This window comes from Guillardia theta (assembly GCF_000315625.1).
Source record: "Guillardia theta CCMP2712 unplaced genomic scaffold GUITHscaffold_25, whole genome shotgun sequence".
NCBI lineage: Eukaryota > Cryptophyceae > Pyrenomonadales > Geminigeraceae > Guillardia > Guillardia theta.
In genome coordinates this window covers 500,727-525,887 of record NW_005434649.1, presented here as the reverse complement: position 1 = coordinate 525,887, position 25,161 = coordinate 500,727, and the positions used below count along the sequence as shown (strand labels likewise).

General features: G+C 50.8%; 6 protein-coding genes across 6 annotated transcripts; 3 read left to right on the top strand and 3 right to left on the bottom strand.

Annotated features, from left to right (window-relative positions):
- Positions 1-3,214: 3,214 nt before the first annotated feature.
- GUITHDRAFT_69464 (hypothetical protein) lies at positions 3,215-5,441 on the top strand (the record flags this gene model as incomplete). Its single annotated transcript, XM_005834557.1, has 11 exons — positions 3,215-3,404; positions 3,458-3,533; positions 3,580-3,917; positions 3,970-4,094; positions 4,141-4,251; positions 4,297-4,386; positions 4,479-4,748; positions 4,793-4,990; positions 5,021-5,056; positions 5,112-5,228; positions 5,325-5,441. 11 exons carry the CDS (start codon positions 3,215-3,217, stop codon positions 5,439-5,441), a joined length of 1,668 nt encoding a protein of 555 aa, XP_005834614.1.
- A 25-nt stretch (positions 5,442-5,466) lies between these two features.
- GUITHDRAFT_159540 (hypothetical protein) lies at positions 5,467-7,952 on the bottom strand. Its single transcript, XM_005834556.1, has 12 exons — positions 7,782-7,952; positions 7,579-7,732; positions 7,333-7,532; positions 6,767-7,285; positions 6,618-6,718; positions 6,486-6,564; positions 6,318-6,439; positions 6,211-6,259; positions 6,092-6,163; positions 5,884-6,039; positions 5,649-5,750; positions 5,467-5,603 (listed from the first exon to the last, which is right to left on the bottom strand). The coding sequence occupies exons 1-12, from the start codon at positions 7,932-7,934 to the stop codon at positions 5,547-5,549; spliced, it is 1,764 nt and encodes a 587-aa protein (XP_005834613.1). The 5' UTR covers positions 7,935-7,952; the 3' UTR covers positions 5,467-5,546.
- A 988-nt stretch (positions 7,953-8,940) lies between these two features.
- On the bottom strand, positions 8,941-11,873 carry GUITHDRAFT_106620 (hypothetical protein; the record flags this gene model as incomplete). Its single annotated transcript, XM_005834555.1, has 14 exons — positions 8,941-9,106; positions 9,302-9,484; positions 9,536-9,649; positions 9,700-9,892; positions 9,943-10,020; positions 10,071-10,176; positions 10,228-10,278; positions 10,324-10,404; positions 10,610-10,728; positions 10,795-10,855; positions 10,909-11,022; positions 11,078-11,228; positions 11,275-11,534; positions 11,856-11,873. The coding sequence occupies 14 exons, from the start codon at positions 11,871-11,873 to the stop codon at positions 8,941-8,943; spliced, it is 1,695 nt and encodes a 564-aa protein (XP_005834612.1).
- Positions 11,874-14,564: 2,691 nt separating this feature from the next.
- Positions 14,565-15,407, top strand: GUITHDRAFT_152042 (hypothetical protein). Its single transcript, XM_005834554.1, has one exon. The coding sequence runs from the start codon at positions 14,819-14,821 to the stop codon at positions 15,254-15,256; it is 438 nt and encodes a 145-aa protein (XP_005834611.1). The 5' UTR covers positions 14,565-14,818; the 3' UTR covers positions 15,257-15,407.
- A 964-nt stretch (positions 15,408-16,371) lies between these two features.
- GUITHDRAFT_137397 (hypothetical protein) lies at positions 16,372-19,098 on the bottom strand (the record flags this gene model as incomplete). The annotated part of the gene is made up of 18 exons (XM_005834553.1): positions 16,372-16,458; positions 16,503-16,628; positions 16,764-16,853; positions 16,876-16,899; positions 16,955-17,039; positions 17,087-17,137; positions 17,206-17,274; positions 17,330-17,394; positions 17,443-17,484; positions 17,532-17,603; positions 17,662-17,710; positions 17,765-17,834; positions 17,896-17,955; positions 18,003-18,082; positions 18,135-18,163; positions 18,340-18,398; positions 18,630-18,761; positions 18,894-19,098. The coding sequence occupies 18 exons, from the start codon at positions 19,096-19,098 to the stop codon at positions 16,372-16,374; spliced, it is 1,395 nt and encodes a 464-aa protein (XP_005834610.1).
- Positions 19,099-21,203: 2,105 nt separating this feature from the next.
- On the top strand, positions 21,204-23,683 carry GUITHDRAFT_41003 (hypothetical protein; the record flags this gene model as incomplete). Its single annotated transcript, XM_005834552.1, has 5 exons — positions 21,204-21,325; positions 21,381-21,954; positions 22,005-22,156; positions 22,208-23,456; positions 23,504-23,683. Coding segments are annotated over 5 exons (2,277 nt in total), but the record flags the coding sequence as incomplete, so codon positions are not given.
- Positions 23,684-25,161: the final 1,478 nt, after the last annotated feature.

The following is a 25,161-nucleotide window of genomic DNA, read 5'->3' as shown; positions in this document are numbered from 1 at the left end:
CGTAACTGGATCTGGTGATTGAGCAGTACTGTGCCGTTGAAGGGATCCGAAGATGGCGGTATAAGGTGATCACGGAGGCCACTCTACAATTGTTTTTATCTGGGAAGGATCTGGATGGACGAAGAGCCTGATCTTTCGATTCGAAGAGTTGTGTGAGGTCACGAGCCCACTTTTCTATTTTTTTCTTTTTTCGTTTCCATTGTTTTTTTTGGTCTGGTATTTATTTGCCTCTGGTGACTATCTGGAGGACGATCTTGAAGATGAACGAGGGAGAAAACGAACGCGAAAGCAGCTAAAGATAGCACATGGCCATGATGTGAGATCACAATGAAACGTGAATCATGTTGTAGATGATGTGTAGTATATAATACCTGGACTTCTTCTTTGTATTTCTCCTGCATCGTGGCCAGTGCATCTTGTGAGAGTCAATGTAGGTATCCCAGACTTCACAGCAGTCAAGCGCATTTCGACAACTAGAACAAGCAGCGATGTGGTTACTTGCACACAGTATGATCAAACTTGAATGAATTCTCCATTCCCCCGATAGGTTGGGTCTAGCAGTTTCATTCTTATCTGTTGTGTAAAATTGGTGCGCAAGCAAGTGAGGTCTAAGTTTACTGTTTGATACATCCAATCTAGGTAGCTGCAGTTGATCGAATGTCTATGTAGGATAGTACATCTAGAGCTCATGTAGATATCAGGCATCAAATACGATACCAACCTTCGTCCTTGTACTCGACATGACACACCGAACAGCCCGTATCTATTCCATTGCAAACAGATCTTCCATGGTTGTGTGACAATTTTCAAAAGCTGGTTTGCTTATGTACTTGACCAAATTCGTTATCATTCATCTGTAGAGTTTATCAACTCATGACGTCGCTCACTGCATGATTAGCGATCGAAATTTGCTGGGATACTGATGTGAGAGTTTTACTGCGACACGCGCTGTTGATCGGCGAAAACTTCAGACATCAATAAATGACATCCGTGAGATTCCAACCTCAACCTCTCCCATGTAGGCAGTCTCAATGCGTCAAGGGTGACCCCATGTAGCTTTTGTCCGTGCACCTGAGCTTCCTTTGGGCTTTTGGCGCTTTGCCAACAGTTCCTGCATCGTAGCTTCTGTCTCCTTCTTCCTCTCTTATCTTATCCTCTATCTCTCTTCATTGCACCCGCTCGCCAGGCATCTTCCTTCTCTCTTGCTGTACATCTAATAAGCCTGCATGAAAATCTTCTTCAAGAATGACAATCCTTGAACGGTTATTGCACACTCAGCATAACTGTCAACTTGACGCAGACGGTCTCATCGTATCTTGACTTGGAACTCTGCTGACATTCTCTTGTTTGTGTGATTTTCTGATGTCCGATGTACTACTTCAAACACCGTCTCGGGGGGGCTGAGTTAACAAAACTTTGGGCCTATTAAGTTAACCAAGACGACTCTTACGTGTCACAGTGTCAGTGTTGCGAGGCGGCAATGTGGTATGTTTGACGAAGAGGAGGCCTTCCTAGCCGTAGTATGTCCTCTCATGTCCGGATGCTTGGCACGGTTGTTTCACACTGTCATGAGAGTCCCGGAGTAGTAGTAGCCTCCGGCATACACCTCAACCGGCGGCCGCGATTTATTACATGCAAGCAACATCCCTACACAACCGTACTGAGGGCCAGGCAGCTCCCTCCATTTCGGGGGCCTCCCTAGACGGCTGAGTGCCAGGCGAGTGCCGCGCGGCCGGGCCGCGGTCGGACTCGGCGGCGGCCCGATTCGTAGTACTCAGCCCGGCCTGAGTACTGAAGCAGTGCCAGGCACTTGCACTCATGTTTACACGACCGGGGGGATTCTCGTACAAGGTGGGTGGGTGGGTGGGTAAAGGGTTCTAGAAAAGGGTGGGGTGATCACATAGACAATATCTGTAGAATTGGGGGTGGGGTCACTAGTTTTGGCAGGTGATACTGGCTATCGGTCCTTGGGATCCCAGATTTTCTGGCGCGAAAAATGCTTGGAACTTCGTATGCCGCTGCCATTTCGGCAGATGCACACTTCACTCCTCCTCCTCCTCCTCATCTCCACATCTCATTACTGCCGATCCATCCATCCATCCTTTATCCGTCCTTTATCCATCCATCCTCCATCCTCCATCCACTTTATCCATCCTCCATCCATCCATCCATCCATCCCTGCCACTAATTTTCCCCCACGTCAACAAAGCAAGGGAATTGTACTTGTCTACATCTTTTCCCGGTTCTCATAAATCACTAGGACTGGTTGAGCATGCTTCACATCGTGCATATCGAATACATCCTTGAAACATGGTCAACGACCTGAACCTGTAGTTTATCACATCCTTCCTTTTCTACATGGCAGCTACTCGTCTGCAACCATTTTCCACTTGACACATCATCATGCATGTGGGTCTTGATTCTTTTGTGTTTGAGCCAGTCGTTCTGTATCAGTGATGTCTGTCTCTATCTCCCTCATCTATGCAGTTGTTGTGTTGTTGTCATTTGATTCTCTGATCATGAAGTGGCTGCAGGTCAACTTGATGTTTCTGCTGATCCTTGTTCATTCTATTTTTATATTGCTCCTGATAGTCTCGATATTTCAGAGCTCAACTATCATTTCCTTCCCTTGAGTATTTTTGCCTTTCTTGATGTACATTTACGTTAGTTTTGGCGATTGTCAACGCAAAAGTTTAGACGATTCAATTATTTTCAGCCTCACTTGCACTTTACAGACACGACATGTCTTCGATAAGGAGGCTCCTTCTTGTCGTGACTTTTTGTCAAGTTGATGTGAGTGGATCCTCCAGTCGGAAGGAAACTGATCTTCCTGATCTCAGGCCTTCTCTCCTTCGGTTCACAGACCACTCAAGCTGTCAACATTGACAGCGAAACCTGTGAACGGCATTCCTTGGAGATGTGGTGTTGGAAGCAAACATCGATGTGAACGAAGAAGAATTTCGGTGAGCATGAAAGATGCTGCGATAGCAAGCCAAACAGGATCAGGGGATGGTCAACAATCGGAATTTTTCTTCCGAAATATTCCTGCACTCATTCAGAAAATTCAAAGGTTTGCTGCAAATATTCAAAGGACATCAACTTTCTGATCCTTTTTACCGAAGGTTGGCTGATCCATTCTGGGGTGGTGAAAGCAAATCCAAAGCTTGGTTATGGACTGCCTTCACGCTTTCTTTGGCTTTTATCACTACTCTGTATGCAGTTTCCATCTCTTTCATACAGAAAGTATGGAGTACATAGAAAATCAATTCCCAGTCTGACACGATTTGCTTATAAACAGTTCTTCTGGAATGCTTTGAATGCCAAAGACCTTGCCAAATTCAACAAGTTTCTTGCCTTGTACCTTGCTGTACTTACTCTGGGCCCACCGCTACTGGTTCTCTTTGGTAAAGAAATTATTTGCTGAAGGAGACATTTGCACTGATAAACAAGCACTCAGATTGGGCAAAGGGAAGAATGGCACTGTCCTGGAGAAACGCTTTGACCAATCTTTATCTCGGAAAATATGTACACAAGTAATCCTCGAATGGTTTCATGCAGGCTTGCTGACATTTTGCTCAGGATGAGGTACTACAAATTACCATTTGTATCAGATGTCGACAACACAGACCAACGCATTTCGGAAGACATCAATAATTTCTGCGACAAAGCCGTTTCTCTTTTCTGCACTTCAGTAGTGGCTCTTTGTGATCTTGTCGTCTTTTCAATCATCCTGTACAAAATTTTCCCACCTCTTTACTTCACACTGGTTGCATATGCTGTGGTTGGAACATTTGTTACAGTTTGGTTTGGCAAGCCCCTCATCAAGAAGAATCGCCTGCAGCTCAAGAAAGAGGCTGATTTTCGTTTTGATCTCGTGAGGATTCGAGAAGACTCAGAGTCGATCGCCTTCTACAATGGTTGAAAGATGATATTGTAAATTCTTGTTTTTCGTTTACACTTTGCCTAAAGGTGAAACCAGAGAGCGTACAGAAGCACAGAAAAGATTCAGTAGCGTCGTTGCAAACCGCATTGGAATCCTCAATTTTGAACGAAATCTCAACTTCTTTACAAGATGGTATAGGTATCTTGTTCAGGTAAAGTGCAACTCTTGTGAAAAGCTGCGTAATGTTTCGTGTGAAGGTGTTGCCTGCACTCGTGATCGGACCACAATATTTCGCTGGTAAAGTTCCGCTTGGAGCAATCAGCCAAACGTTTTTCTCCTTCAATCATGTCTTGAATGATCTTTCTTTGGTAACGCTGTGACTCTGAATTTGTGAAATTGATTGTGATTGCTAGATTGTCAATGAGTTCACCGGCCCGCAAGGAATCTCGTCCTTTGCCGCGCAGGTGGAACGTCTTGACCAACTTCGAACTGCAGTAGAAAAGGTAAAAACCAAGTGGGATAATCTGTTCTCAAGTAGCATTTGCGTAGGTCACTGAGATGGAGGAAAGGGATTCATCGTCTAAGATAAATCAAGAACTTACTGCTAAGGATGGAAGCCTCGCCATCAAGGGCTTGTGCGTCAGCACTCCCGGCGGTACGCCTTACTTGTATGCTTCGCATTCTTACCCTCTTGCCAACAGGCAACTCACCTCGACAGCTGATCACTGACCTTTCCTTGACGTTGGAGCCGGGCAAGAAGCTACTGGTTGTTGGCTTCAGCGGCATAGGGAAGAGCTCTTTGATGCGCGCCATCGCGGGGCTGTGGGACACGGGCACTGGAAACATCGTCCGACCTCCTTTGGAGGTCTGGATTCCCCTTGTTCTTGTGGTTGTCTAAAGAATATGCAGGACACATTGTTCTTGTCCCAGAGGCCTTACATGACTCTTGGAACTTTGAGGGAGAACGTTTTGTACCCTAAGACCGTTCAAGATTCCAGCGTGACGGACGAAGAAATTCTTGAGGCTCTCCGTAAGGTCAACTTGCCGACGGTAGCAGAGCGCATGGGAGGTCTTGATGCCGCTGGTAAGACTGGAGGCTTGAAGCCGGTCATTCTCTGACTCCCATGAGAAGACCAGCCGTTGAGCAACATCCTCTCTCTTGGAGAGCAGCAGGTGTTGCCATGCTGTTGAATCTGATCCTCCGTGGTTGCTGACGAATGGTGGTCAGCGTCTGGCATTTGCTCGCATCATGATCCTCAAGCCGAAGTTCGTGATCCTGGACGAGTCAACGAGCGCCTTGGATCTAGAAAACGAGGAGCAGATGTACAAGGTGAAGGAGGAGATGGTGAAATGCCGTACTGACCTGCTTCTCTCTGGGACCATCGAATCGTCGATTGCCGCCTACTTGATGGTTTCTCTCCAAAACCTCCTCCCTCTCCAGCTGCTACAGGACCTCGGAATGACGGTAGTGAGTGTGGGCAACCGACCTTCGCTCGTCCCGTTCCACGACAAAGTCTTACGGCTGACGGGTGAAGGAGCATGGAAGTTTGAGAGTTGATATGGAGACGCAGCAGGCAATGTGTAGAGAGGTGAAAATTTATTGCTGAACATCCAACACAACAATAAAGCGCCACAGATAGGAGGCTAGGATGAGCAAGCATGCTTAGCCGAACGACAAGATTCCCGCTGCTGCAAGCTTCTGAATCCTCTCGGCAATAACCTGGACGAGGGTCAGGGCAACCGAGGCATCAATTTGGTTTCTTACTGGATCTTTCAGCGCATCCTGAGCCGCTGAGGGGTTCTCTTGCAAATTTCGCAGGACGTTGTTGATGACTGGGTCTTGAAGAATTCGTTGGATCTCTGGGTCCTGATGAGGGGGCGAGTCAGACAAGTTCACCATAGAGAATCAGGAGCAGTGATTAAGTGTGGAGGTGCTGGAGCGTGGAGGGAAGGAGGGAAGGAGGGAAGGAGGGAAGGAGGGAAGGAGGGGGATGAAATACCTTCATTGCGTTGGCCACCGTCTGCTCATCGCGCTTGCCTGAGAACATCGACGACTCCACACGTGCCAGGCCAATCTGACATCCCTGGTTGTTGGGGTCCAGCTCGAGACCCTTCCTGAAGTCTGCCATGGCCTTGGTTGGCTCCTTCAACATCATCTGCACCCCCAAGGCATAAGAAGCTCATGACGTAAGCAGCTCGCACGCTCACGTAGCAGTTGCCGCGTCTCTCCAGCGCCCTCACGAAGTTCGGCTCGATCTCAAGACTCTTGTCACAGTCGGCCTTGAAACAGCCTCGTCAGACCTCTGGGAGCGAGTCAGAAGTCGTACCTTGGCCGCTGGCCACTCCATCAGCTTCATGAAGCACAACGCGCGATTGCTGTAGAGCATGATAGTCAACACACACCGTCGGCTTCAAATCCAATGTGCTCTCTCACCTGTAAAGCGTGTGGTCCTTCGGGTTTCTCCGGATCGCCTCATCGTATGCCGCCTTGGCCTCAACGAACTTGCTCTCCTTCACCAGCGCATTCCCCTTCTCTTTCTCCTGGAGTGAGATTTCCTGCAAGAGATCTTGAGTGCAAGTGTAAGGGATAGAAGATGAGTACAGGGTTGATGTAAGCATTCTTCTCGGAATCTGCAATCTGCTTCTGAACATCCTTCAACTTCTTCTCGACCTCACGAGTTCTGAAACAGTCTTGCTGATCAGCCAGGGAGATGTATATAGATCGTATGTTAACCTGTTCTCGACCAATGCATCGCTGTATGCTTTGCTTGCTTCTTGCAACCTGTCCAACTTCACAAAAGCATTTCCCAGACGCTCGTAAGCACGAGAGATGATCTTCAGACAGGTCAGCAATGAGATGGGACAAGAAAGAAGATGAGTCACCTTGAAATCAGCTCGGCACTTTCTTCCTTCCTCGATGGCTTTGCGGCAATCTTCGATGCATTCTTCGTACATCTTCTGCTCAAACCGGACCGCAGCTCGGTTTGTGAGGACAGCGATGTTCTCATTGTCAGCTTCATACGCCTTGGTGTACCATGTGATGGCCTCATCAAACTGTTTGTTCTTGTAGAAGGTATTTCCCTTCTCCTTGCACCATTCTGACAAGCCCTTAGGATTGTCTTTGAAATCGTTCTCAGTCATCGCAGCTTTCCGAGCCGCCTCTTCGGCTTCCTTCCGCTTCTTCTCCTCAAGTTGCCTCTTTCGTTCAGCTTCCTCGGCCTCTTCCTGCAAAGCAAACATCCACGATGAGCTCGCATGACAATTTCGCTCCATGATGACCTTTGCTTTCCTCCGCTTGATTTCTTCCTCCTCCGCATGACGGAAAACGTCGGGGTTCTGCATTCTCAGCAGCTCCTGCAGAAGCAACTGAACTCTCTGATCGTTGAGATGCTTCATCAGTGCCTGAACCACGACTGTCAGAGAGCAGAGCAAAGTAAGTTTCAACTGACATTCGAATCGGTCTGCAGCTCTTGAACGATCCCTGGGAAGTCAGGCTGAGCGAGGAATGGTGCCAGCTGTGGGCTCCTAGCAATGATCTCCACCAGATCAGGGCGGCGGAGGAGGTTTCCAATCCCCTTGATCCCGCTGCTCTGTTCAGCTCTCATCGCCGCCTCCACCTCGCTGATCCCGTTGGTCAACATCGCCAGCCCTGTCGCCTTGTCAACTTCCATTGCACACTCAAATCTGTCCTTCACCAGGCTCATGCGCCAAGCCATCCTTGTACGCCTTGAGGGCTCCTTCGAAGTCGCCCATGCCGTGCATGGCAGCTCCCTTGCGACCATAACCCTTGCCCCAATCGGGCTTGATAGCGATACATTTCTCCGCATCATTCAAAGCTTGATCATATTTCTATAGTTGATATCAGCTTGTGGAACCCTTCAACATTCGATCAACTCACATGAAGACCCGCGTAAGACGCAGATCTGTTGGAGAAAAGAACGTGGTTGTTTGGATCCAAGTTGATCGCCTGAGTGAAGAAATCTACAGCTTCCGTGTAGTTCTTTGCCGAGAAAGCTGCGTTTCCCTTGGCCTTGAGCTCTTCAGCGCTCATCCTGACCTACCAAATGCTACGACAGACATCAGTTCACGGATTTGACCATGTTGTACTCCCAAACTCATCCTCAGTACTACCATCTTTTCGCGTTCCTTCAGTGAGCTGATTCATGTTCAACATATTTCGAAACGCCTTGTGTTCAATCCTCTGTCTTCCGTGAAATCGCCTGTTTCTTCTTCCTACGCTGTTCTCTCCAGCTGGCTGACTGTCTATCGCTCCCTGCTTCTCTCTTCTCCTCCTCCCCTCCCTCTCCATTCCCTCGCTCTCTCTCCCTCCCTTCACCCTCAGCATTTTTTCCCCAGTCGATCTTCTCGCGCATTCGGTGCATTCCACCTGTTCTATCACACCCCTTCCCTTAGACTTCTACCCCCCATTTTCTCTGTGGTAAGTACCCCCACCTCCTTTATATCCATCAAAATCACCCCAAAACATAATCTCATACCCCTGGTTTTTCCTCTCGAGAACGTTTACATAGTACCGGTGGTATGAGGAAACACTCCCACCCCCGTCCTACCAGCTCACATACCACCCCTGAATTGTTCCAATGAGTACCCCCTGTATTGGAGGGTACAGCAGGGGGTGATCAAATGAAGTATGTCGAAGTTCTGGAGAACATTCCGGAACTTCCTCGCAAAGTTCTGGAAACACACCGGAAATTTGAGGGGAAGATTTCAAATTTCATTTTAATTGCTGTGTAAACACTGAGTGAGTGGCAATCGCCGGGGCCCAGACCGTCAGTGACTCAGAGTCGGGTGCCACTGTGGCCGGACTCGCGGCCTTAGTAGACAGAACTTTCACTTGACTCTCATATGATGACGATCTCGGCCGTGACCTGAGGAACTGAGTGACCAAGTGGAAAGCTTAGAAGCCTTTGCCGTCACAGTGAGATTAAACTTCATGTTCACAAGAAGAACTGAGAGTCTTGGCCCGGAGTGTGAGTACTGTACTTTATGACAGTACCGTACGGTCCCCAAAACTTGAAAGGAACCGTGCCACGGATGGGTCACCGGGTTTCTGATTCTTCTCTCCCTACTTTGGGTGTTCGAGTGCCCAACATCAGCTGGGCGGCCTGGTAGCCGATCATGTAGGCCATGGCCTGAGTAGGCGCTGAAGGGATGCGAGGAGCGACGGAGCAATCCGCTATCCTCAGACCGACGGTCCCATGCACTCTGCCAAGTTTGTTAGGGCAGACCCACTGGGATTTGAGGAGGAAGGAGAGAAGGGGACTCGGAGGGAGGGGGGGGGAGGAACGAGAGGAGGGGGGGGGGAAGGAACGAGAGGAGGGGGGGAGGGGTTGCGGGGGGAGGAACGAGAGGAGGGGGGGAGAGGGAGGAGGAGGAAGGAGAGGCAAGTGGGAGGCGAACCTCAGGAACGCATCGACGACGCTGACAGAGGAGAGCTCGTTGCTCTGCCTCGTCTCCCACTCCTTCCCCGACGGCATGCGACAAGTGCCGACGGGATGGAAGTAGGAGGAGCACGCTAGCTTGACCCACCACTTGAACCAACTCATGCTCTCTCCATACATCAGCGGAGCGCCTGGCAAGAGCCTGGTGCGAGAAAGTCAAGAAGGAAGGTTCAGGAGGAGAACACAAAGGTACTCTGCCAAGATCCACTCCTTCGCCGACGGGCTCGTCTTGACGCTCTTGAAGGTGCTCCACAGGTCGTGCAGGAGGACAAGGTCACTCTCCTCGCTCAGGTAACGAGGGTCGATCCTGCAGCATACACATCAGACCCCTCCACACCATCCGCGTCAGGCTGTTACAGCGGCGGGTCCCTCGGGTCATTGCTCCTCAACCTCACTCTCCCCCTGCTCCTCGGGTCCATCATGCAGATCCCTGCAGTCAGGCTTTGCCGCAGCATCCACTTGATGCCAGGGATGTAGAAGACAAGCTTGCAAACGATCAGCACCACCCTGCTGATGACTTCACTGCCGATATTTTGACCCAGCACCATCCCTTCGGAAAGTTTCAGCACAAGGAGTCGCTTGTCCGCAAAGTCAAATTACCGGAGCAGAGCTCGGGTAAAACTTCCCACGCATTCCAGGAATCTTTGAACAGGATCTGCCCATGTCGGCGTCGAGACTCTGGATGGAGGGGTTTCAGTTCAGGGCTCAAGGGCGGCTGTTTACAGCACCGCGTCGGATAGTGACATGGCACATCCCGTGCGTCCCGATGTCGTTCGTGTCGCAGCTGCGCAACGGCTTGCGAGCAGCAAACGCAGCGACGAGAATCAAGTGATCCTGACAAGTGAGGGCTGAGGGACCAGGGACGAGGCAACCAAGCGTGCGAACCTGCAGGTGCCTTCCGACGTTGGGGTTGTTGATCAAAGGAGGAACGGTTTTCTGTTCATCGGGTCAGCAGAAACGGCTCTGCATGCGACAAAGGACCTCTTCGAGCTCCTCGGGGTCTCCAATTCCTGACAGCAGAAGGATCTTGGGGCTATCGAAGGCCCCGGCACAAAGAACTACCTAGCACGGAGTGAGTGGGAGGGAAGACGAGGTGGTAAGAAAATCAGTCCTACACTCCTCGTACACTCACTTCTGCCATGGGGTTGCTGAGCATCAGACGTAGAGTGCCCTCCTCCTGCTTGAAGAAGCTTTTCCTCCTCCGCCAAATCTCGACCCCGACCGCCTTCCTCTCATATCAGGCATGGACCATGGCACCCGTTGTCACCTTCTTGCGGTCGAAGATTACTCTTGACACGTTGCAGTGCGGGTAGACTTTCACTCTTCCTTTGGCAATCCATGGGCTCACAAGCTCTTTCCATGCACTTGTTCTGGTTCCTGCTTCACCTGCCGAGCACAACTCATCGAACTCATATCCACCACTCAGGATTTTGCAAAAATCCTTTGCCTTACCTTGGACAGTCGCATACAAACCTTCGGCCACTCCGTCCTCTGCCCACAATTCTTCTTTGCACTTGTCACATCAAATCAGTTCTTATTGTATCGAAGCTCAAGACCTCAGCTCACCGTCTTGAACCCACTCTCCCGCATCATAGCACACATTGCAGCTCCGCTTCCCTTGGCTGGAACCCGTTTCACGCGCAAGGAGCGCTCCGCGAATTCGAAACCCTTCTCGATATCCTGATAGGTAGCAGACTCCTCAACATGCAGATCCTACCGAGTCGGCTGAACTCACCTCAAGCTTCCATGGCCACTGTTGGTAGTCCTCCCTCCGTCCCCTGCACCAGATGCATGCGTTCACGTTTCCCGTCCCCCCAAACCCTTCCCCTCTGAAGGCAGGCATTAGTTTGGACAGCACGGCCAGTTGAGGAACAGTCCGGTACAGCCTGGCAACAACATGAGGCGTTGGTAGGCATGCCTGCTCTAGCCAACCTCGATACAGGTCGACCATGCGACGCAGCAGCGAACCAACTTTGCGGGTCGTCCACGACTTTTCGCTCCCAGGGCTCAGCACCTCCTGCCTCGACAACAACGACACTCTTGCCAGCTGCGGCCAGGCATGCAACCAGGCTGCAGGAAGAGCAGCCTCCTCCCACCACCAGGTAGTCGCAATGCAGGTCTAGGTCCTTGTTCTCATCCCATGCCTTGTCGATCTCCTCCTTCCCATCATGGCCCTCTTCATCAGCACTCCCCTGCTGGCTCAGGCTTCGCTTCAAAAGGAGGAGGAGGAGGAGCAGGAGCAGGAGCAGGAGGAGCAGGAGGAGCAGGAGGAGGAACGACAACATGGGCTCCGTAAACCACATCCCCCACCAACTTGGAGATACAATTTTGTAAGTCAACTTTGAGTGAAAATTCTCATACGGGAGGTCCCAGCAAGGCCCGCCCCGGTACATCCCGGGTAGCCCAAGTTTTTGCGACCCGCCCAAACCCAGCAAGAGGGATGGGCGAGGGTCGAGCGGACATGCATGCATGTACTCAGTGGACCATTGAGAGTGGTGTGTGGCTGTTATCACGCACTTGGCTGAAGGCATTGGTGGCTCGCGGACGGTGTTGTTTACACTACAAGCAAGCAGGGAGACCGTGCAATTGAGATGGGTGAATCCTTTGACAAAAAGCTCCTTCCTCCTTTGAGGGGTTGGAGATGAAGTCAAGACAGTCGTGCAGTGTCTATTGGAATGCTAGCCTGTCAGTGTCTTCCCGGAGAGGAAGGCTTGGAATGTTAGGTGCGCTTAGTGTCCTCCAGGAAAGGAAGGCTTGCAATTCTAGCTCAGTGTCGTTCAGGAAAGGAAGGCTGGAATGAGCTCAGTTTTGGCAGGGTCGCCGTGACAAGCCGTCATGACAAGCAAGACAAGCAAGTCTTGACATCGACCACGTGTACCTGCATGGTGCTGCATGCGAACTTCATATTCCCTCCAGTCCAGAACTTTCTTTCTAGCCTCATTTTGGCACTGTTTGCCGGGCACTTGCATCCTTTCCTTGTTTCCCGCAGGCTAGATTTTTCCTCATATCATTCACTTGGCTGATATCGAACAGGACTCAGCCCTCTCTGACAGAGAAAGACCGAACGGAGAGGAGTCCTGTTCCATGCCGCCGCCGGTCCCGCTCAGTGGTGTCCATGATGGGCGGCCGCAGCCTGTCTGCCCAGCGCCGGCGGCCGCCGGCGCCGTACGGTTTTCTGGGGCCGCCCGGCCGCCGCCGCAGTAACTGAGACAGGAATGTGACTTGGAGCACTCCCGGGTCGGTGGCAGCGGTCCGAGAACTTGATCACTGACAGACAACTAACTTGCGGTCAACGGTAGGCCGTAGACCAGTCCGACGGTCGGACCGTACTCCGACGTGCCACGGCCGGCCGGGCCGCTGGCGAGACCTGACCGGGTACCGGCGGCCGGGCTGAACGCCGGGTGACTGCCGCCGGTCCGGGTCACAGAGTCAGCGGCTCAGCATTAGCCTCAGTCATCATGGCATACTGCCTCTACTACGTGACGTAGCGAAGTTGCGGCCGCTGTGCACTGCGGCACGCGAGGGTGGGGGGCAGAGGAGGCTGAGTTGTGAGCAAGTACCCCCTGATTCCAGAGCTCGCCAGCACTGGGAGGGTTGTGGGGATGATCTCGAGCAGCTGGCAGTCACGCCGTCAGGTCTGTGACTGCATCGGAGTCACACGCCAGGCGCAGGTAGAGCCTCGGAGAGGACCATTCGCTGAGTCAAACGGTTTGAGCTAGAGGGCCCAATCGAAGAAACTCCAGGGTAGAAGGGCGGGGTACTGTCACAGACTCGGAGAACAGCCGTCACCTCCGTACCACCCGTCGGCCCGGCCTGCTCCGCAGGGATTTGCCAGGGTTCTTTTACGGCACGCGCATTATGGCACGGTACTTGGAGGTAATTCAGGGGGTGGGGGTGCATTTCTTTCGGAGTGAAAGCCGTGAACATGGATGACGAATGATCTTGATGGTTCCTGTATCTTAAATGAGTGACCTTGGAACCGTAGCAGAGAGAGGCATTTGATTGAGTGGGATCAAGTATATTTTGACTATGGCAATACCGTAAGGGGACTGATGAATTAGATATCGCTTCGGAGAAATTAGAGCACACAAAAAATCTCGGATTGAATAGAATATACCTGCTAGTTGCTAGGCTTAACCTTCCCGATTATGAACTTGGTGCTGACACCAGATACACGGTGCTGAGGAAATATTTGTTCACACCACCCTCCACCATTGTAAGGTACCAATGAATCGTTACTTACTACTCAAATCGTACCACAATCTCCCTTTCTAGTTTTACTTATCTTTATCTTTGAGGTCAGACTGGTGTAATTGACTAAACTTTCATAGGGTACAACAGTACCAGCCACAACTTTTCTGGGGGCTACCACCCCCCTTCCTCTCAACGCCCTGGATGACTTCCCTGCCCGGTCACAACAGATGTAGTAAAGAAGGAGTAACTTACTCGAAAAGTATCGTTTTCAAGTCAGATCGCAACGAGACTAGCGAGGTACCTCGTGACCGGTCCGACACAAACCGTGGAAATTCAGATGGCCCGCCACCGAATCATATACCTGAAAATATGAAATATAATTCAAATATTACGAGTTAATATGAACACTTTAACAACAAATAGTTTTAACATTTTCGTAGTTTTCAGTGAATATCTGAATGCCTTCCGTTGGCGATCAAGTAAACCTGCTGTCACCCCTGTGTGTAACCTGTTTCTACCCTGGCGTTCAAGTTGGGGTGGTACACGTTCTCACCCATGGATCCCACCAACTTGAGCTACCCCCACCCCTACCCTAGTCAAAAGAATGCCCTACTCCCAAACAATAGTCCCACCCCATTTCCATTCAACCTTTCCTTTCCGCAAGTCACTCATTGCGAAATGAAATGACCCTACCCCCAAAGTTTGGGATGCCCCAGGACCCCTACCTGCAATGGTACAAAGGACCGTGGAGAATGCATACAAATATACCGGTGCATAATCACAAAATTGCTTTTACACCCCATCATCATCCATAGGGACCCACCATTCAGATTCAGGGGAGCAATTTTTTGGAAGTGGGCAAAGAGATGGGGTCCTTTTATGGACCCCTTCTGGAACACCACCCTGTAATTACCAGGTACCCCCAATTGAGTACCCCCGGCACTTTCTTTATACCTTCCTATCCTCAGGCAGTTTTCTCTGTTATAACTCAGTTCTTCGCCCTCCGATCCTCGCATCCTCGCCCCCCCCGCCCCCCGTGACCCCTGCCTTTCCTCTCCTTGTCCTCGTTGTCGACTATCCTGGTGGTGCTCCCCTTCGCCATTCTTCATCTCTGCTAGTCTTTTCCGCCTCCCCCGTCTTCTTCATCGCCCGCATCGCACCTTAATTCCTTGTCTTCTCGCCCTCACGAGCTGAAAACCGATCCTTGGCTTGCACTAGCGGCACCGCCCTTCTCATCGTTTTTATTAGCACAGTTTATTCTCCTTGATTTGCTGTGATCGGGATGTGCTCTTTCCAACGACCCAAGAAATCCGGGCCCACTTGCTCTCATGGAACTTGCGCACTAGTCGGATTCTGCATAAAGGAAAGGCAGCATGCACAACAAGCTGCCAGCATTGGCCATTCTTCATTGTCGGGTGAACACGCGCAGGATTCCTCGTTCGCTGTTCAGGTTCCTCTTGCAACAAGTCACATAGACGCATCGTTCCACACCTCTGCCGCACTTATGACATCTGCCCCGTCGGTTGTACTCGAGAAGGAGATGAAGAAAATGGAATTGCACTCCGTGAGTGAGGAACATCTGATTTGCGATGATCTTGAACCTCCTTCGCATCTGCTGGATGCTTGTGGGCCTGCCGGGGCGACAGTTATGTTTCCGATGAACAACATAGCAGTCGAAGTGATGGAGAAGCAAGAACGGCCTGAAGAAGTGAACTGCTGACTAGCAGGAGAACAGTTGCAGCGACGTGGTGATGAGCTTGTGTGAAACATGATGTTGATTGTACATAGAGATTAGAACATGTTCATTTAGAATGATCAGGCTGAATGTACATACTTTCCGAGGGCTAAACAATAAACTTCAATTAGACCAGCATCGCGTTTTTGGTTGTGGTTCTCGTTAAGAAGATTGATGCCGTGCAGAAAATCTGCGCCGCGGGCCGGGAGACGAGCAAGCGAGCGGAGCTGAAGGCAGAAAACATGGAGAAACAGATGAACTAGAGAGGAAGGAGGGGCCAGCGGCGCAACGAGACTTTCAGATCTTCGACGCGACCGATCGTATCATCGGCCGGCGCCGAAATCTGTTGAACAACAACCTCATGATGTACATCAATCCTGCAATGCAGGTCAACCGATGGCTCGTGACTCTCGGGGCAACGTTTCGACATACCCAGAGTAAGTATCCCGATCCCCCCGATGAGAACGAGCCGACTTGTCCTGGAGCTGTCTTTGTTTAGTCCTGACATTGCGACTCAGCTATCAAGATGTAGAGGAGTAGAACCAGGACCTGCTGCAGCTTTTGCCAGCTCCTTACGAGCAGTTCTGCGGAGAGGTGAGGGTGACAAAGTCTGGGCAGGCACAAGGGTTACATCCGAGCAAGTGCTGCCCTCTTTGCTATCTTCGCTTCATACTGCACCGTCATTGCTGTTTGAACTACCATGAGAGTTGTTCACATTAAAAAACACGACTGAGATACCTGATGTTACGTTGCCGCTGAAAACTGCGAGGAGAATGGATCCAGTATCAAACACACAGCGAAAAGCCTGTCAAACACTATGGATTACAGTCCGTCACTTTTCATCCTCCTCCTCCTCCTCCTCCTCCTCATCATCATCATCATCATCATCATCATCATCATCATCAGCATCATCATCATCATCATCATCATCATCATCATCATCATCATCATCATCATCATCATCATCATCAAAGTCAAGATTTCGACAGGAACCTGTGGGGGGGTTCCAATATTGATTGTGATGAACAAATGAACTCGCGTTTCGAGGGAGAGAGGGATCTGAAACATGCGACTCAGCCGTCTCAGAGCCAACAAGGCAATCACTGAATCAGAAAGGAGACAACCTTGGCCGGATCGTTGTCATCAACGTTTCGACTCTTCTGCTTGCCTATAAGAGGCAGGTAATCCTGAGAACATGTTAGCTACAGACATGTGTCGACCACTATGGCACCTTAGCAATCTTGGCAAAGCCCATCTTGTAGTGAGGAGGGACCATGGAGTGAATGACCTGAACGAAGATGAGAACAAGTGACAGAAGGATAGCAGGAGGTCGACGATGATGGTACAGATTTTCTTGCTGAAGATAGGAAGGATAACGGCGAGGAGGAGGAGAAGGAGGGAGAGGGAGAGAACAAGCACGACGGCGAGGAGGGTCAGTGGGACGACTTCAAAGGACAGGATCGAGGTCATTGACAGAGACTTGCAAGTTTACCATGTACGCTCTGAAGACATGATGACCAAACAGCATCAGGTTGTCCGATTCAAATGGGTTCGTACATCCCCACGGTTCGCTCCATACATTCTGGTCGCACTTTTCAACCAACCTCCCAACTCCCTCGCGCGCAGACCTGCGGGATCTCCAATTTGACCCCTCCATCCAGCACCACCTGAACCCACCGTCACCTCCTTCTCCCACTTTGGTCCGCTCCACACAATGATGGGCAACGTCGGGTTGCCGGAGGCGAGACTCGCAAAGTTGTCGAACAAGCTAAGGAACAATCAGGGTTGTTGTGCTCTCTGTGCCGTCAGTCCCACCTGGACATGTAGTACCCTTGGAAGAGACCGCGGGGCATTTCTAGACATGTGCTGTTGAACGAGTTTCAACTTGTCTCGAGGGTGGCCGGGCCTCCGGTCCACACAAGAGCAACCCTCACCTTCCTGTGTCGAACACTCCGAGGATCCCGCCGAAGTGCCTCCCTTTGGGTCCTAGCTCGAGCAGCTCCCTGAAGGTAAACCATTGCAGTGAGTATCGGAAGGAACATTTCCTGGAGGATCAACCTTCCCGCATACTGAACTGAGACTATCTTCACACCGTAACCCGTCAGGTTGACCATCTTCGTCCACTGACGAAGGTCTCAGAAGCATCGCAGCGTCTCGCAAGCTTCCATCACCATGATGTCGCCCTCATACGACCGACTGTCGTACCCACCGAGCTGTACACACAAGGTCAACATCGCTGACTGGATCAACTCCTTCGGACCTGGAGCTCTCCCGCAGTGCTTGATGAAAGAACCGAAAAAATGTTGTGACGGAGAATCGGGAATGAAGCCGGCTGCATTGCACACCAGATGAGCGAGTGGAAGAGACTGAAGCCCAACGACGAGTTGAACCTGAGTTACGTTCCAGCTCGGCCTTCTTCTACGCGTGATCGTCTTCATCCTGCGGAGCAAGGCAGATGAGTGAACATCTTCACCCTCCATGCACGGATCTCACAAGGACGCGCTTCGTGGGAGGTCTGTGTAGCCGAACCCAAGAATCCCGTCCGCTCCTTGCAAGTCGGCTCCTGCAAAGACACAAGGGAGAAGGAGAACATGAGCTCTCTCCTGCCCTTGGAGCAGTCAAACCTGGTCTTCCTGAGACTGCTTCCTCGATTAGGCCGAATCTTGAGAAGAAACGGTAAGGGCCTGGACCCATGGAGTCACTTGAGATCCAACAAGGAAGGGATCCCTACCGAGCTCAACCACATCCAATCCTGTCTTGATCTTAAGAGCTGACGAGTCCGCATAGTGCACATTGTAGAAGTGCTTCTTGCTGCGTCTTACAAGTGAGGACGAGGAAGAGAGCGAGCGAGCAGAGCTGTCACTTCTTGATGTAGGTAAAGGTGGAGCTCGCCTGCCCACGAGGATCAGCGGAAGGTGCAGCAAGGGAGCAACTGTGGAGTTGCCTGCCACTGATAGACAGCAGGAGTCAGATGAAGATGCCTCGCCCTGGTAGGCTTCAACACGGCCGCCTGTGAACTCTCAACGAGCTGAAGCTGCGCGGGCTCGACGTCGGAGGACGGGACGCACCTGACGGGCTAGCTCGTCTGCGATCTTCTGTGCTGCCCGGATGTCCGTAGAGTTCTCATCTGCTCGAGAGCTCCATCATGACAGAAGCTGGTGGAGGGAGGAAAGAGGACATACGGACAGAGAAGCGGGTGGTTGCAGGGGGAGAACAAGAGCTAGGGGGAGGGGGGAGATTTCATGAGAGGGTTGGAGGCAGGAACGGAAAGAGTAAGAGGGGAGAGGGGAGCAGGGAGGGCAAACGGGATGGGAAGGTGGGTGGGGAGAGAGAGAGAGAGGGATTCGAGGTGGTCCACCTGACGTGTTTGTCGGAGGAAGTGGTTTACACAGAAGACCCCACTTGCCATCCACACCATTCACCCTCTGGCAGACAAGAGCCGGCATGTTGCCAGGAGGCCTGATCAGCTGAGGTCCTCGATGCTGGAGACCTTCAAGATAGTCAGAAGAGTGCTGATCCCATTAAGCTCTCGAGAGCAATGGCTCAAGAAAAGTATCAACAATTCAGAGGCACAACACGGAAACGCAGGTGGCTTGAGGATAAAATGAGTGGTGGGCAACACCTCTGCTAACGAGGTGCGCAAGCTGCTTCTGGTTCTGATTTACATTCTCCAGGCTGGGCTTCGTCACTCTGTCCTTCATCCATCTTGCGCTCGTCAGCTTTGCTTGCAGCTTTGACGGACCTTTCGGTAGAAATCTGCTCTCCTTTCCGCTGCAAAAGCACAGACAGGCCAGCAACAACGACCAGCATTGCCAGTGAAGCTTCATCACTGCAAGATCTCTCTTGACCTCCTGCTCTCAATGTCTCTCCTCTACCGCCGCCAGCATTCGCCGCCTCAGCCAACCCCACGCAGCGCCGCCATTCTTTCGTCAAATCGGGGAGCACGATCGTAGTCAATTGTTGACTATAAAGGTTCATTCCACGATTCCATATTGACTAAAGATTTAGATTATTATCCTGGGGAGGGAAGTGCTTCTTTATTACATTATTTTAATACACGGTAATGGGTACAAATTCTATTTCTAAATTTCTACTGTTTGGTTGTAATTCAGATTTATTAAATTAAAAATATATTATTTTGTATCGGAATGGGAAGGCTTGCGGCTGATTCTACAACTTTACATTGGTTCATATTTCACCAAGTCTGAATTTGTCTCAAGAAACTTGCAATTTCAGGTCATATTTCTGGAATGATTCACGAAATATCCTACCCAAGGTACAGATACTGGTAGATAGTGTTATTTGTTCTGGCAATTATTTTATAATTAAAATATATGGTACTTGACTTTTTCACTAAAAGTTGCTCCGGTACTGTTCTAAAAATCCCTTTGAGGCGGCCTCCCGCGGCTCTGCGCGGCATGCTGGGCAGGGCGATATGAAATAGCACATGGACCCGTTTCGCTCCTCTCCCTCCTCTCCCTACCACCTTCCATGCATGAATAATCACTTTCTGTCACAGTCCCTGCCCTCATTCACTGCTTCACTGCTGCAGGGGCTCTTGTTGGTCCCCTTGCCTCGGCTTGAGTATTAGTGTTTGGTTTGGGTTGATTGACTTGCCTTCATGCTGAACTTGTTTGCGATCTGTTTGATTCTTGGGCTGATTGATGGTTGGCATTGAAGATGATGATGAAATCTTGTGATTACTTGCCGCCTTCACATTGTTCTCCTGGTCAACTTTGGCATTTGTCGCAGAATTTCAGAATATTTGGGGGAAACTGCTTTGCCTGAATATTTTATGCTCGATTGCTCTAGTTCCTTTGTTCTTTCATGGTATCTTACATTGCTCATCAGTATGTTCGTGAGCGTCTTTGCTGCAATGGTTTCTTCTTCTCTTCGTGTGTCTTGAACGTTCTTGTTCCTTGTGCAATTTCGGAAACACAAAAGGCAACAAAGCTTGCTCTGTGACAATCATCGCTTGCGTGTATATCTCACCTTTTGGGCACAATATCTGCTGTATCGCTAGATCGACTCTGATCTTCGTTGACAGGACGTTTGTCACTCTTGCACGAGAAACAATCCTGTAAGATGACCAGTGGGCTTTTCACGCGGGTCACATTCAGAGTGTGTGTTGACACACAATTTGGTGACTCTGTGTTTGTGACTGGAAATGCTCCGATTCTTGGTATTCATGCCATCATCATATGAAGACTGTCCTGATTCGTTCCGTGCTTGCAGGGTATTGGAAGACCGACAAGGGCTTCAAACTTGAAACTTCCGCTGACAAGTTCCCAGCTTGGGAGGGAACTGCTCTGATTCACTCGGGATTTTCACTTGAGTATAAGTATATCATATTCAGGAATGGCGAAGTGCTGTGGGAGACAGGCCCTGTCAACAGAAGTTTGAAGACGTCCCTTGAAATGATGATTGTTGACGATGGGTGGTTCAACGGTATACGAGTGGGTGTTCAGATTGCACCGATGAGCGATCAGGTATCTTTTTCATCTATTTTGTGTGCTTCTTTGAACGTTCTTGAAGAGCAAGGAAAACAATGTTGTGTCCAAAGATGTGAAAACCAAAGAAGGAACCAGGGATGAGAAAGTGAAATCAGTCGGCAATGACGTTGGTAGCCAAGGCGTTGTGATTGTCGCTGCTGTTTTGCCAATCAAGGTATTCAACAGCATACAAGGCGACAGTGTAGTGATGTCTGACCGCTCTTTAGGTGACTAAAACGAGCTCTGGAAAGTACGAGTTCGAGTGGGATCAACTTAGAGCTGTGTCGAAGCTGAGAAACAAGTCAGTGAAGCTGCAAGTTGCTCTATCTTTCGGCCTCTCTTTCTTCGTTCTTTCCCCGCTTCTCTTTGTTTCCAACAGTCGTGTCGCTGTTAATGACTCGATCCTATTGTGACACACAAATTTTTACAGGAAGAGGAATTTCAAGTATGTAGGTTGGATTGGCATCCATGTTCCAGAAGAAGATCAAGCGCAAGTGAAAGAGCGTTTGATTAAGGATTGGTGCTGCTATCCCGTATTCTTGGATCAGAATCTCGCCTACAGGTATGCATGGACTCTTTGCATTCTGCATCAATCTGATGTGCGTTGAATCGAACAGGGTCTTCGATATTTTTTGTCAGAGCGTGCTTTCACCTTTGTTCCACCATATCATTGAACTGGCCGAAGAAGGAAGTGAATCTTGCTGGCAATGGGAATTGTGGCACGAATACGAAAAAGTGAACAAGGTCTACTCGGATCTAGCGCTGATGCCAGTCTCTCAAGGAGGACCACACTCTCCCACCGATCGCATTTGGGTTTTGGATTACGAAATGATGTTGGTTCCGCACTATGCAAGCAGGAAATGCCCTTCTGCCCATATTGGATACTCGTTCTTGTCTGTTTTCCCCAGTACCGAAGTTTTTAGGGTGCTTCCTGTTCGTATTGAGCTTCTCTGCGCATTGCTCTGCTCAGATCTGATCAGCTTCGATCTGTTTGAGTATGCAAGGCATTTCCTGCATTGTTGCTCTCGGTTGCTCGGTCTCGAGCACAGATCAAGAAGAGGTCTCATTGGAGTAGACTTCAATGGTCGGAGAGTGAACGTCAGGTGTGGTCTCATCGGCTTCGATGTGTCTGGCACCCGCGAGCTCCGAGACTCACAAGACGTAGTCAACATTAAGGAGCAGCTTCAAAAGGTAATGTTTATGCTGACCTTTTCACGTGTCTTGGGTGAATCTCTCTGTAGGAGTTCGACGGTAAGACTGTCATCGTAAGCTGTGACAAGATCGATCGCCTCAGTGGCATCAGCTTGAAGTTGACGGCCTTCGAAACTTTGATGAGGTTTTCTTCGCACGTTTGGTATGGTAAACTGGTTCTCGTCCAGCTCTTGAGGAGGCCGTATAGGTAACAGAATGGAATCATTTGACTTTGATCTGAGCATTCTCACAGCACTTACGCTGCGACTGAATTGCTAGAGTCCCAGAGGAAGGAACTCGAGCAGATTGAGGAGCTGGCAAGCAAAATTAACGATGAATTTCCGGGCTCTGTGAGACTTATCGGCCCTTATGAGGAGAACCCAAAAATCCGGTTGGCATACTTTGGGCTCGGTCAGCTGTACTTGAATACTTCTGTACGAACTGGTCTTGACTGGTCTCCCTTCGAGTTCGTCATGTGCTCGGAGAAGCAAACTGCTCCCTTGTGCGTGTCTGAATTCCTAGGATGCTCCCGCGTTCTTTCGGGTTCGTTCTCTATGAATCCGTGGAATGTGGATTGCGTGGTAGACGCCGTCGAGAAAGCCTTGCAGCTCTCACAGGCAGATAGGCAGCACAGGTTGAAGCGTCTGTACCAGTTCGTATCAAATTACGACATTGACAAGTGGGCACATTCGATCCTCAACGACATCTCCAACGCTCGCAAGGAAGATAGTGGAACTCCTGGACTGGGCTTGGGCCCTGACAGTCGATTCCTTCGACTGGAAGCCAACTGTGTATATACCCATCTTGACATCCCGGAGGTTGTCGAGAAGTACAAACGCAGCAGCCGTCGTGTGATTCTGCTCGACTATGGCTCTGCGTATGCCCCGCACTCTCTGGTCGGAAATCTCATGGTGGACGCAAGAAGATACGGCGCTCGAGGCGCGACGCCGAGCCGACCTGACATGGACTTCATCGAGTCGATCAAGGCCCTGGCCAAGGACGAGAGGAACACTGTGTTCTTGCTCAGCTCGCAGGAGAAGGCCATGGTGCAAGAATGGTTTCCCAAGGAGACTTGGGAGCAGTACTGGGCAAATCTAGGGGTTACAGCTGAGAATGGCTGCTTCTACAGATGGGGAAAAGCAAACTGGGAGAACTTGACAGAGGAACTTGATCTCTCGTGGAAAGAAAGAGCAAGGAAGTTGTTGAGAATGTACACAGACAGAGTACATGGAACATACATTCAAGAAAAGGCTTGCTCGTTGGTTTGGCATTATGCTGATTGCGATCAAGACTGGGGAGCCATGCAGGCAAGGGAGCTGACAGATCACCTCGAAGACATCCTGGAGAGCGACGAGGTTGACGTCATTCCCGGCCAGTGCCGCGTTGAAGTTCGACCAAAGACAATCAACAAAGGGGTCGCCGTTGAGCTGCTTCTGAGGACGATTGAGAAGAAGAAGCCGGTCGACTTCGTCTTGTGTGTGGGTGATGATCGGAGTGATGAGGTACGTGTGTCCGTGCTCCATACGTTGTTGTTGTGACTGGTTGACAGGACATGTTTGCTTTGATCCGCGACCGTCAGAGGTTTAGCGAGCAAGGAAACTGCGCTGTCTACGCTTGTACCGTTGGCTTGCGTCCATCGCACGCTGGCTACTACCTGTCGGAGATGGCAGAGCTGCGTCAGTTGCTCAAGGCATTGCAAGACAAGTCTATCTCGGCGAATCGCTCGTACTCCACCACAGATCTGACGGTGAGTGTGTGCGATGGAGTGGGGCTTCACTCACTGGGATCTGCAGCTGCTGGACAGCCGATCCGCAGGTGGGAGCCAGGGGCCCTTGGGCAGGAGGCGGCCAACGAGTAAGAATCCATGCGTGCCTTACCTGCTCGTTGACATGGCTGCAGCTCCAGGACAGAAGCCTGGCTCTACAAACAGAAGGCCTCTGGAAGGACTGATTGAATGAGAAGTTACAAGGCAGGAGAAGGTGGAGATGCTGTAGATTTCGTGATCGGAGTGAAGTGGATTAAAGGTTGAAAGCTCGAAGGGACACTCACTGTCAGCGACTAGATCCGCCAGCAACACTCAATTTGATCTGATTTATTCAATCTGCTGCCCTTTCAAGAAGGATCATCTATTCTTTCGTCACGCTAGTCTCACTCTACTCTACTCGGCTCGGCTCGGCTCTGCTCTACTTTGCGGTGCTCTACTCTACTCTATTCACTCGTTCCTGGACTTCATCTCACAGCCGTAGAGTAGGCTGACGTGTGTCCGTCACGCTTGATCCTTGACTTGGACATGACGCGTCGAAGGTCGTCTGCGATCAGTTCGCCTTCCTGCTGTCTACACAAGCACAGGTACTCGTGGATCTCCCGGCGGATCTCATTCATCTTGGCCATTCTGTTGTTCTTCTCGTCTCTTCCGACAAAGTTTTGGGTCCGCAGATCAGCGATGGTGTCAATGAGCTGGTTGCCATTGCGCGTGAGGATCAGAATCTGGCAGTACAGCTCCTCGATCTCCAGCCCGTGCAGCGTGTCAACGAAGCTCATCCGATCCCGGAGGGCCGAACTGTCTGGGCTGACCTGAGGATCTGTATCGCTGCTCCTTCCCATGCTCTTCTCGTACGAGGACAACTTCTCCTGCAGCAGCTTCACCTGCCCTTGAAGCTCCTTCTCCCTGCACGCGGAGATCTCCTTGAACCGGTTGAACTCTGCTCGCACCTCTTCCCTCTTGGCCTCGTGGTACCTGACCTGCCTCTTCGCCTCCTCCAGCCTCGCATGCATCGCAGCCGAGCTGCCCCCTCGCTCATCTACATGCTCGCCCGCGCCTGCACTGACGGCTCCCGGCCCTTCTCCGGCTCCTCCACTGCCTCTCACTTGCAAACCCTTGCTCGGAAGACATTCGGGGGAGCGGAACTCCAGGAGCAGGGCAAAGGCTTGTCGCAGATCCCTTTCAACGCACGAGAGGAGGCTGAGGTAGTCTCTGTCCGTCAACTCGCAGTCCTGTGAGCCAAGGGAAGAAGCCTCCGACCTCCGAGCCAGGCTGAGGGGAACCCTCGTCTGCTGTCGCCTGCTCGTCCACCTCCTCTCCACCTCCATCATCTCGTAGAACAACTTCCCGCACACCTCCTTCAGCTCCTCCACCAACTCCTCCTGCGATCGAGGGGCGAAGGCATCCTTGCCCAGCAAGCACATCGAGGCCTCAGGGCGCGTCGA